The 12,456-nt window shown below is 27.3% G+C and overlaps 1 protein-coding gene across 2 annotated transcripts; it reads right to left on the minus strand.

The window, feature by feature from the left end:
• Positions 1–1,653: 1,653 nt before the first annotated feature.
• On the minus strand, positions 1,654–10,564 carry LOC145976206 (nuclear envelope integral membrane protein-like). Of its 2 annotated transcripts, XM_083077758.1 has the most exons (8): positions 9,417–10,222; positions 7,648–7,769; positions 6,445–6,661; positions 6,199–6,365; positions 5,899–6,108; positions 5,672–5,790; positions 3,486–3,647; positions 1,654–1,788 (listed from the first exon to the last, which is right to left on the minus strand). In XM_083077758.1, the coding sequence occupies exons 1-8, from the start codon at positions 9,508–9,510 to the stop codon at positions 1,668–1,670; spliced, it is 1,212 nt and encodes a 403-aa protein (XP_082933884.1). In that variant the 5' UTR covers positions 9,511–10,222; the 3' UTR covers positions 1,654–1,667. The 2 variants fall into 2 exon arrangements, with proteins under 2 accessions (XP_082933884.1, XP_082934658.1); XM_083078532.1 differs by lacking the exon at positions 3,486–3,647 and having other exon boundaries at positions 1,664–1,788; positions 9,417–10,564.
• Positions 10,565–12,456: the final 1,892 nt, after the last annotated feature.

Raw genomic sequence — 12,456 nt, forward strand, 5'->3', positions numbered from 1 at the left:
ACATTCTTTATAATTATTTGTTATATAATCTTGAATAGCCTGAACAATAGCATTGTATCCATGTGATTGAATAGTCTGGAAATCAAGATTAATAAGAGTCAAATTTTTAGTTGTCATTTTTTTACAATTGCCACATTCCTTTTGTAAAATACAACTTGGCTCTTCGTTTAGTAAATATTCGCACAAATTGGTCACATTTGAAAGTGCGTTTACTGTCACAACATTAAATGTATTTTTGCTGACGAAATATTCGATTTTACGCAATATTGTTGCGCGTTGTTTATAAATTGATTTGATTGGATCTTTATCTATAAATTTTTAATAAATTTAAATATGTCCAATGTAGCATTTATTACAAAATCGTAAAATACTGCATGTATAGATGCAGCAGTAAATAACTGGACAATGCTATCAAATCCACATGTGTTTATAACGACAAGTCTATCTTTTCCATCTTTAAACGATTCGCAAAGATTTCCATTTTGTAACATAGCAATATCAATCTTTTTCCTTTTGCAAACTCCTACGAAATCGGGTCGTGATTGAAGATACGTTCTTTTAAATGTTCTTCTTTCATTTTTATTTCGCCAATTATGTTCGTTATTTAAATCGGAATACTCATTGTCTGATTTTTCATTTAATACGGATTTTTCACTCAAATTACATTCGTAGTTTTGTTTTTCGTCAGTGTTTGAAATTTGTAAAATTTGTGGAGTTTCAATGTGCGTTACATTAATAGTGTCTCTATTCGTCTCTAGATTTTCGTTACACGTTATATGTGTTAATTTGATATCAGTGTGACATGTCAGATTTTGTTGTGATGTAGTAATATCTGAATCTATTTCTTTTTCTTTAGTTTTGTTTTCTAATTTAATTTCTATATTTGCAATTTTATTTTCAGGTATTTGTTCCGCTATTGCGAGTTTAGCACGACCAGGGAATGATTTCAGGTGTAAAGTTACAAACTTATCGACGCGCATCGGACGTGAAATATTTTTTAAAAGTCGGTATTTGTGTGTGCAGTCATTAAATTCAGCCTCTACTGCAAAAGATGTTGCAGTTAGAAATCCATAAGTGAAAATAGGCACCATCACGTTTGAATATAATGGAAAATATAATAATAAAAATATTATTCGCTTTCCTACTCCTATCGAATAATACGGATTTACATTGCATCCTGGATTGTTTACAGCATTATCTTTAGCTATCGCTATACATTCAGCAGAGAATGTTGCTAACCACGCAGTAATATTAGATTTGTTCTGAATCATCATTGTAATATTTCTAAGGACGGGCATTTCAACGTTGCTGTAAGCTTGCAGTAATGATGCAGAAACATTTCACAACTTCTATGCAATATTACAATGTTTCAATGTTAGGTCTATGCAACGCTTTTGCAATCTTTCGGTGCTGTATATATGTTTCCGAGAAATTCACACAGAAACATATTTGAACATATAAACAAGATTGAAGATATAAACAAGAAATTTACATCATTTTCAATTTCTATCTCGCATTCTACTTAAAAAAATTTTATACAGAATTCTGAATTAACTTATACAAACAAAAGATAATTTTTCTATCTATTATTGTCAAAAAAATAATCATTAGAAAACAGATATAAATTTCCACATACTATTACATCCTTATTATTTAAGCATTTATGTTTAATACTTATCATCATCATCTGTGTATTCGTCTTCTTTTAAAATTTTTGATATTTCTTCTTCGTGCTCTTCAATCTCATATTTAGACAAATGTGGTTCTCCTTCCATAAATTTCGCAAACCTGAAAAATTCATACAATTGATTAAGAAGATTTACTTCCTATATATATACTCGTACAGCACAAAAGCTTGCATCAACATTGCTACAATGTTACAACATTGTATATTGTGCAGTGTAAGCCTAATATTACATTTGTCGTACAACAAATTTTTTAAGCACATTGATTGGCTGCGGGATAATAATTTTTTGAATCTTTAGAAACTTTCTATCTCGCAGCCAATCAATGTGCTTAAAAAATTTATCGTACAACAAATGTAATATTAGTATTACTAATGCTGCAGAAATATTGTAGAGACATTATTTTGTAATGTTATTTTGACAATGTTGCAGCAACATTTTACTATAGCGAAAATGTGTAACATGTGTTGCTTTACTTACGCTACGCGGCGACACCAAACTTAATAACTCGTATTCGAATTTTCATCTAAAGTGGATATAAGGTCTACATAGTACTAACGTAGTAATTGTATTTCCTGTCTTGTGTCAGTTTAGTTTCTGATAAACTGACTTGATTTATTTAATATTCTGAATCCTAATGAGAGATCTAGATTATTAAGCAAATAATTTGTTTAATAATCTGGTTCCCTCATTAGGATTCAGAATATTAAACAGATTTTTCTAAATTGAATGAGTAAATGGGAAATAGTTCATTTATTGCAAGTATTAAAATATTCTGGTGTCGAGTGTATGTAAAATAATTGTATATAAATTATCGAGATAAATATTTAATAAGAAATATTTAATAAAAAACACTAATAGATGTTTTTTTTAAAGGCGTTTTTTCCTATCTTTCTGAAACATTCTTTTATATTTTCAAAGTTTATTTATTAAATTATGTATTATGTTATTAAATTATGTAACAATTCGCAACTTCTATGCAATATTACAATGCGAATTGTTTCTGCAACATAACTGCAAGCTTGTAACAACGTTAAAATGTTTGCTCTTAGAAATATTACAATGTAAGATTGTAGTAATGTTACGGTGCAACGTATTTGTAATATTAAAACGCATTTTGCTACAAATGCAGACCGTTTTAAAAATTTAATAAATACTAACTTTGAAAATATAAAAAAATATTTCAGAAAGATAGGAAAAAACGCCTTTAAAAAAACATCTATTAGTGTTTTTTATTAAATATTTTTTATTAAATATTTATCTCGATAATTTATACAATTATTATATTACAATTATTTTACATACATTCGACACCAGAATATTTTAATACTTGCAATAAATGAACTATTTCCCATTTACTCATTTAATTTAAACAAATCTGTTTAATATTCTGAATCCTAATGGGAGATCCAGATTATTAAACAAATTATTCGCTTAATAATCTAGATCCCTCATTAGGATTCAGAATATTAAATAAATCAAGTCAGTTTATGAGAAACTAAACTGACTTCATGACACAAGACAAGAAATACAATTACTACGTTAGTCCTATGTAGACCTTATATCCACTTTAGATGAAAATTCAAATACGAGTTAGTTAAGTTTGATGTCGCCGCGTAGCGGCAAGTAAAGAAACACATGTTACACATTTTTGCTATAGTAAAATGTTGTTGCAACATTGCCAAAGTAATATTACAAAATAATATTTCTGCAATATTACACTGCAATGAGCAATATTGTAACATGCAAGCTTCTGTGCTATATGGGAATATTAAATATATATAATCAAAATTATGTAACCTTATAGGATCTTTTAATCTTAAAACTATCTTCCAAGGATTGCATTCTGGACTAGAGCAATAGTTTTGTAATTCTTTTAAAGATTTCCTAGTATTCTGTATTCCTTTTTGATAATATTGATCCTCACTTAATAATTTTCGCTTTTCCGGAAACACAGTTTGCCTTGTTTAAAAAAAAGAAGAAGCAATATTATCTTTTTGTTCGTTAAAAAACAAAATTAAAAAGTATATAGAAAACATTTTTAAAATACAGATAAATATAAACATGCACGATACATAATTTATTATATTCACATATTTTAAAAATTTTGAAGGTATTATTAAAATTAATGGAAATTATTATATGTATCAGATCAATTTTAGAAATTATTTATAGCATTTCTTATATACTCAGAAATATTTCATTAACATTTCAATTGTAACTTTTCATCTGAAATATTTCAGAAATATATTTGTATCATGTTTTTATAATGTTGCTTTTGCAGTATTTCTGAAATTTTTTAGAAAGGTATAAAAGTTTGCTAAAAAATGTTTTATATTTTTATGTTTCTGTAATATTGCATATTTAGAATATTACATATTGGAATGTTTTTTCGCTTTGCCGTTACGCGGCGCGCTAAACCAAATTTAACTATTTGCAATATTTCTGACATCTTTCAGAAAGATAAAAAGGTTTGCTAAAAAAAAGTTTTGTAATTGTATATTTCTGTAATATTACACATATTTAGAATGTGTCTCTTCGCTTTGTCGCTATGCGGCGTTATAAAGTTAACTAACTCGTACTCAATTTTTCATCATGAAATATATATAAAGATTTGGTACAAATATAGGATCTAAAGTACATTTCTTCTTTTTAGTCAGATTAATTTTTGATGAACTGACTTAATTTAAAATAATTTGTTTAATAATCTGGGTCCCTTATTGTTGGGATTCAGAATTTTAAAGAGCCCATACGGAAAATAATTGATATTAGATATTCACTAGATATTCTTCACGGGCATTGAGGATATCCACGAATGTATGAAAAATAGCTATTACAGATGCTGTAGATATCCAAATGTCCGCAATTCGAGCTTGCATAAATATCTACAGGATATGTAAACTAATATCCTGCAAATATCCGTACAACATTCACTGGGTATTTGTTATATATAGATACATTTTTAGATACATGTATATTGATATTGATTTTTGGATGGATATTAATTCAATGTTCTGTATATAGATACATACATATATAACGGATTCTTTATAAAAGAATGTTGATTTCGAAGTAATGTAGTTCGGTAAAAAAAAATCATAGAAAAATTAAAAAAAAAAGCAGAGCAAAATATTATAGTTTATGGAGTTTGAGTTGAATTTTTCGAGAAAAATTTTTTTATCATATCTAAAAAGTACTGGTTTATTTTTAAAATCGTATTACTCGGTTAAAAGAAATCGTAGGAAAATTAAAAAAGAAAACGTTTTGTAAGCAAAATGTTGTAGTTTATGGAATTCGAGTTGAATTTCTCGAGAAAAATTTTTTTATCAAGTTGCGGCGAGTTAAAAATACATATAATTTTAAGGAACTAAACAGTGTGTCCTTTTTTAAAACGCAGAATAAAAATTTTGTTTAAAAACCACCAACTGCGCGTTAAAGTTGAAACTTCAAGCTACAAAATGCTTTTTTAATTTTTTGTTTACGATGATTTTTCGATGAGTTTCAGCGGTTTAGAAATAGCCCAATTTTTAGGATACAAAAAGTTTTCCCTATTCTTTTTTTTTTGAGTAGTGTATTTTAAATAAACATTTAAGATAGATTCGTATATTTAATGATTTCCTCTGGATCAGTTTAGGACAATGAAAAAGACATTTTAAACTTCCAGTGAATATTGTTGGGATTTAATTTTGTTATGTAAGTCATCCCAGGAATATTTCTTTTTGGATCTCCTAAGGATAACATGAAAGCGGACATTCAAATATCCTCAGCATATCCTACGGTTTTACACATATTCTGCGGATAATTAAAAGTTTTTAAAGTATATCCAATGAACGTACCTTGGATCAACTTTTGTTATGTGGATATTCAAATAATTCAATACTAAAATTTTTATACAACAGCAGTTTTGTGAGATAGTGTGTAAATAATGATTGCAAAAGAAGAATTATTAATATTCTAGTTCTATGTTGGTCGTCTTATATGCTTACCAATATCTCTTTCCTCGTTCAAGCGCCTTTCGAAAAGTGTAAAGAAGTATAATGCAGCATGAAAAGCAGGATGCCGCATAAAAGTAATTACTTCTATATACCCTTGTCAATCTCATAAGCTGTATAAATATAATGTTATTTTTATATCAATAAATCCAGAAGAAATTCAAAAATTATATCAATAAATAAATTTAAGAAACAAATATTTTACTATATACACAGCATACCTGCAAAAACCATTGTATTATTTGTTTTATTCTTTTATTGATAACTGAACCACAACGATAACAAATTACACAGCTAATCAGAGGGATGACAAGAATGTACCACATAATCCATTCTCTGTATTGTACTACACTTAAATGTGTACTTTCCCATAATTGAGGAAGATAAAGTTTGCTCATTAATGCAGCAAACACTAAGCACATAACTTTTCCCTTAATGAATAAAAGAATATTAAATAGATATTTTTATCGTAAATTATACTTTCTCTTCAATGAAATATATTATTATGTCAAAATAATTACCCGTAATATCAAACTTCTTGCCATATTGTATATTAAAAATGTAATCGGTAAAGTGATCATAAATATTATGCCACAAATATAATAAAATGAATTTCTACTTAATATATATGCGTACCAGAAAATAATAATACCTATTATCATCATTGTCAATTTCCAAACATTGGTACCTGATAAAGAATAAAGATATATTATTAATTACGTTAATACACAAAAAAGATAATCTTATTGTTAGATTCAGATGCTTACATGTTTCTGTTAGATTCGTTATATATCCAGATTCATTAAAAGATTCTATGTAAACTCCTATGCATATATCTTCAAAAGAATTGATTTCTAATTGTATTTTTGTATCAAACAAATTAAAACTCCACGATTTCTGATTTTCATTGTGTTTTGGATGAATTTTTTCCGATGTTTTGTCATCATACAAAATATAGGAATCTGGATTAGTATCCAGTTGCATCTATGAAAGATGTTATATTTATATTATAAATATATTAAAATACTCTTTATTAAAGATATATATGTGTGTGTAAAATTCTTAATATTATTCTTATCCAGGTAGCAAGCACACATCATTTTGACGTTCCAAACTGGTTATTTTTGGTCATATGTCATTAAAATAACTGCATGATTTGTTACATGACTTTATATTGACGTCTTGATATAACACTATTTTGATGTCATATTTCAGTCATGAACTGACGATTATTTTCTTATTAATGTGATTAGTTAGTACATCGATCCCATAAAAAAATATTTTAAAATTTTTTATATAATATGACTTTCACGATCAGACTTCAACAATTTTTCTTTCGATGCATGCGTTTATCTGTGCACGATCATGTTGCTTAATCACTCAAGTGTTCATTAAATTAGTGCACAGTGAAAATATTAGCTATATCAATCGAGTGTAATTAAAGTGCCAACAAATATACACATTTTTTTATAATACAGTTGATTGGCAAAATATATTTTTATAAAACGCAGGCGACGGAAGACATTATTTGTTGAAATTTTATATGATATTAGAAGTAAGTTTTCTATTTATGTTTAAATAAAATAATAATAACACATATATAAAATGTGACCTATTTTCTTACCATATTTGTGTTTTCCAGCGTTTTCAAATAAAGCAGTTTAATCGATCCTAGATTCCTCTGAAGAATAGAATGGTTGTAATTGTTCAATGATGTTCTCGAATTGGCTAATCTGCTTTATTCGACAACGCTTTTAAATACATCACTATGCTAAGAAAAAGACGTCAAAATATGGTACATTTTATGACGTCAAAATGCGGTACATATCATGACGTCAAGAATCTGTGACATTAAACTTTTACGTCATAAAAATGTCAACTCGTGACGTCAAGAATATTCAGTGAATGACCAATTTGAAACGTCTAAATAACGTGTGCTTGCTATCTGGGTATTATTAAAATTTTCTTACAGTCATAGTTCTCCACATATGTGCCAAGTATTTTGACGTTAGAGCAGCATTAAGACAATACATTTTTAATTCAGGATTATTATTATTTCCCATAGTATCACCTGCGTTGGAAAAATGTACTTCTGTAACATGAAATCAAATATGTTAAAATATTTTCTTACAATTAAAATATTGAAAATTAATATCTACATATACAATTATCTCGCTCTATTTTCAAGGAATTATAGCACGCCATTTTGCTATTTAATATCATCATAAAAATTCTACCACATTAAAATAATACTCAAGAAAAAGAAATTATTATTATGTCTAGACATATTTATAATTCATCAAATTATTATTTAGCTATAACATAATTGAAAATGCAGAATTAAAATTATGTCTAGACAAAATATTAATTCTGAATTTATTTTATGTTATAACATAAATATTTTTGGGGAATTAAAATTAGGTACATAATTTTAATTCCCGAATTTCCATTATGTACATAATTAAAATTCACAAATTAAAATTATGTACATAATGGAAATTCGTGAACTTTAGGAAATTAAAGCGGTTATGATGGCACACGTCTACGCGTGACGCTAATGTACAGAGTGGTGTGACGTGAGTTCGATGCTCATTCAGACATCTTATGCCGTGCATATGCAGTTATATCAATTTGTGTGTGATAACGCAATTTTAATTCGTGAATTTTAATTCGGGAAATAAAATTATGTGCATAATACAAATTCTCAATAAATATTATGTCTTGCCATAATAAAAATTTCTTTCGATATAAAATTTAATATGAAATCCAGGATTAAAATGGCAATAACACGTAATTTTAATTTTCAATTTTTATTATGTTATAACATAATTTTTATTCACCGAATTTCTGTTAAGTCATGACATAATTTTAATTCGTGATTTTCTATTATGTCGTAGCGTAATTTTAATTTACTGAATTATTATGATAGCTTATAATTTATATTCCTACAATTATTTTGTTACGACATAAACAAAAATACAATAATATTATCTCATGACATAATAAAAATGAATTAATGTTATGTCTTGACATAAAAATAATTCCACGTAGACTGTATCTTTCTCTATTTTGAATTAATTTTAAATATCAGGACATAATTTTAATTCATTTTTATTATGTTATGACATAATAAAAATGATACCAAAAAATTATCTACTTCAGTTTAAATCAATTATTGAATTTTTATTTTAGATTAAGAAAATCTTATTAATAAATAACAAAATGACATGCCATATATAAGGAATAAAGTTTATAATTTTCTTGTTCTTATTGATGTATAAATTGTATTATAGAAAAATTGGTTGAAAAATTTGGTATTATAATTTGTTAATAAAATAATAAATACTTAAAAGAAATTGAAACAAAATTGTACATATAATATAGAAAAGATTTTTTCAAAGCAAAAATAACATTTACATATTTTAAACTCACAGTAATTGGATAACACATGTCAATATTTATTTTATAAATTATTATTTTATAAATTATTTTATAAATTTATGTAAAATATTAAATATAATTAGTAAATATAGTAATTAGTAAATATAGATTCCGATAATAAAACTAAACAACTCCAAAATGTATAATAGAAAAACTTGCATTGTATCCGAAACAATTAAACATATCGTATGACATATTAATGGCATTATATTTTACAATTAATATTTTCGGATAACGTCAGATTATTTCAAACATATTATTTTTAATTGTACGGGTTATATAGATTAGGCAGGCTTACTCGGGTCTTTGAGAATATGACGTGCACAAAAGCAGCATTGAAGCAGACAGAGATATATGGAAATCCATTTCATTAATACGGTCGTTCTATCCATTTTTTAAATTGTTATTCGGGTGTTTAAGGAACTCAGTAGACGCAGTTCTTTTATGGCACGCTCTTTATTCCTCTGCACCGTGTCCGTCTCTCTTAGCCGACTGCCCGCGCTTTTTGATGATCGTCTGCAAGCGCCTCGCCCTCCGACTTAAGCGGGGAGCACAGACTTTTGCATAAGCGTATAAGCATAAGCATGAGAAAATTGATTGGTTCATTTTCTTATATATATACTTGTGGACCAATCAATTATGCTTATGATTATGCGCCTATGCAATAGCCTGTGCTCCCGGTTTTACATACAGACGACTACACTATATATTAGTATTAGACCACTAACTTGCGTCAAATACATGTCCACAAAATTGATGTACTAAATTCTCACGCATGCGTAACGTTGGTAGACAGCAGTCACATTTGTGATTGGTTGATGTTATATGTAATGTACATAAGTATGTAATTTGCACGGTCTTATATACAGATCAGAACACTCGTAAAATAAAGTATTCCTAAAATGTAACCAATATGGCGGCCAGCTCAGGCCAGTGATGAATAAAGAATACCAGGAAGGAGCATGTGCCAATACGGGTGAAGCTGGAATGGTTTAGTTTTATGACGTATTCATGACGTATTTATGACGTCATCGGAAGCGAAAGGACAGCGGTAAATTTCAAACATTTATATTTCATTTGCAAATCTCTTATTAACATAAATATATTTACATATGAGGCGTTTCAGTACGTCCCTCAATTTTTGAATATCCATATAAATAACAATTTACCATCTTTCTACCAATTCATCTCTCATTATAAATCATAAAATTGTTTTAATTTTTTTATCGACACTCGATCATATCAACGAAATTGAGGTTGTGTTACAAACTATGGCGTTTTCGAATGGTTGGGTTTGATCCGATCCAGAATAGTTTACTAGACGTCATTGACGAATCACAGCCATTCTTCTGAAGAATGTAACCAGTTTTTTTAATTAAATTTTTTTTACTTTTTTATTTTATATTAATTTTCAGTTTTCAATTTTTAAATAAATTTTTAATTTTTTAATATTATTTTTGAAAATTAAAACAACTATTTTGTATAACAATGATTTTAATTAAAATATTTCTATTTAACTTTTACACAAGTTTTCTTTCTTGTACTTCTATTTATCTTGTAAATTTTTATTCTTAGTTGGCGCAATTTTTTTATATCACTATTTTTGTAAACAATATAACAGTTAAATACAATTAGTGCATGAACTTGGCGCTCATTTTTTTATTTTTTTTTTTAAAAAGGTAAGTTTTTAAGGATTATATATTATACATGTATAATATACAAATAATAGTTATATAAATTAGTTTAATCAACACATAATTATTTTTAGTAATAATACATTTGAATATATAAAATATATAAAAAAATATATAAAATATATTAAAAGGTATTCTCTTTGGAAAAACTATAAATTTAAAAAGAATATTTATAATATTAATATCTTTTTTTTTACAGTTGTTACGAATTTATTATCTTATCAAAGATATATTTATGTCAGTGCTGGAATTTACTTGCAACTTTCGGCCAGAATTTTTTAGCTTACGTCTACTGTTCCCCTCTTATCACTCGCGCCGCTCGTAACTAAGAAGCGCTCAGGACCGTGCGCGTCACAAATGTAATGTGGCAATCTCTCTAAGTTCTCTTTATTGTTTATTAATAATAAAAATATTTATTCTATTATTAATTACGTTTCAAAACACAAATATTTTAAATTGTTATAGAACATATACGTAATTAATAATAAAATAATTATTTTTATTATTAATAAACAACAAAGAGAACTTAGATAGATTGTCACATTACATTTGTGACGCGCACGTTCCTGAGCGCTCCTTAGTTACAAGCGTCCGGCGGCGCGAGCGATAAGAGGGGAACAATAGGTGTAAACTAAGAAATCTGGCCGAAAGTTGCAAGTAAATCCCAGCACTGATTTATGTAATTCAAAAAATAAAAAATTTTATATACACATATATAATATATATATACAGGGTGTCCTAGACCACCCGTACACCCCTTTTCTTTCAAAAACTAAGCATTTTAGAGAAAAACGTTTTCGACAAAAATTGTATGATTTCGAGGGGGCCATAAGATGGTACCATTGGTTTGACCTTGAAGAGTCATTTGAAGGTCACGTGAAGGTCACTTTAATTTTTTTAAATAGAACACCCTATATATTTTTGTACATTCTTGTAGCTTATCTCGAGAGCTTTCCAAAACACTATAATTAAGTACCTTTTCGTTAAGTACTTTTTGAGTTATGAGGCTTGAAATAATTTCTTAATTTTACATAAAATATCTTGTAAAATATTCATTTTTCGATTATCTTACCTTAATACTTTTATGTACAAAATAATGAGAGGAATCAATTGGTGTAAAGAAAACACATAGTTGTTTTTAAGAAAAAATATGGAATTGTTAATTGCAAATTACATATTTTTTCTTCAAAACAACTATGTGTTTTCTTTACACCAATTGATTCCTCTCATTATTTTGTACGTAAAAGTATTAAAGTAAGATAATCGAAAAATGAATATTTTACAAGATATTTTACGGTTTATGTAAAATTAAGAAATTATTTCAAGCCTCATAACTCAAAAAGTACTTAACAAAAAGGTACTTAATTATAGTGCTTTGGAAAGCTCTCGAGATAAGCTACAAGAATGTGTAAAAATATATAGGGTGTTCCATTTAAAAAAATTGAAGTGACCTTCACGTGACGTTCAAATGACTCTTCAAGGTCAAACCAATGGTACCATCTTATGGCCCCCTCGAAACCATACAATTTTTGTTGAAAACGTTTTTCTCTAAAATGCTTAGTTTTTGAAAGAAAAGGGGTGTACGGGTGGTCTAGGACACCCTGTATATGATATATATATATATATATATATATATATATATAT

Source organism: Camponotus vicinus, unplaced genomic scaffold (assembly GCF_025532165.1).
Source record: "Camponotus vicinus isolate PSW18456_S1 unplaced genomic scaffold, iyCamVici1.0 SCAF_1, whole genome shotgun sequence".
Classification (NCBI taxonomy): Eukaryota; Metazoa; Arthropoda; class Insecta; order Hymenoptera; family Formicidae; genus Camponotus; species Camponotus vicinus.

Bases quoted from the DNA above. Each gene is read 5' to 3' on its own strand.
- LOC145976206 (XM_083077758.1), bottom strand. From the start codon at position 9,510: ATGGATAGAACGACCGTATTAATGAAATGGATTTCCATATATCTCTGT. The intron at 3,648-5,671 runs GTAAGCATATAA...TTTTTAAACAAG, and splicing joins GAACGAGGAAAGAGATATTG to GCAAACTGTGTTTCCGGAAA. The intron at 1,789-3,485 runs GTTACATAATTT...TGAATTTTTCAG, and splicing joins AGATTAAAAGATCCTATAAG to GTTTGCGAAATTTATGGAAG.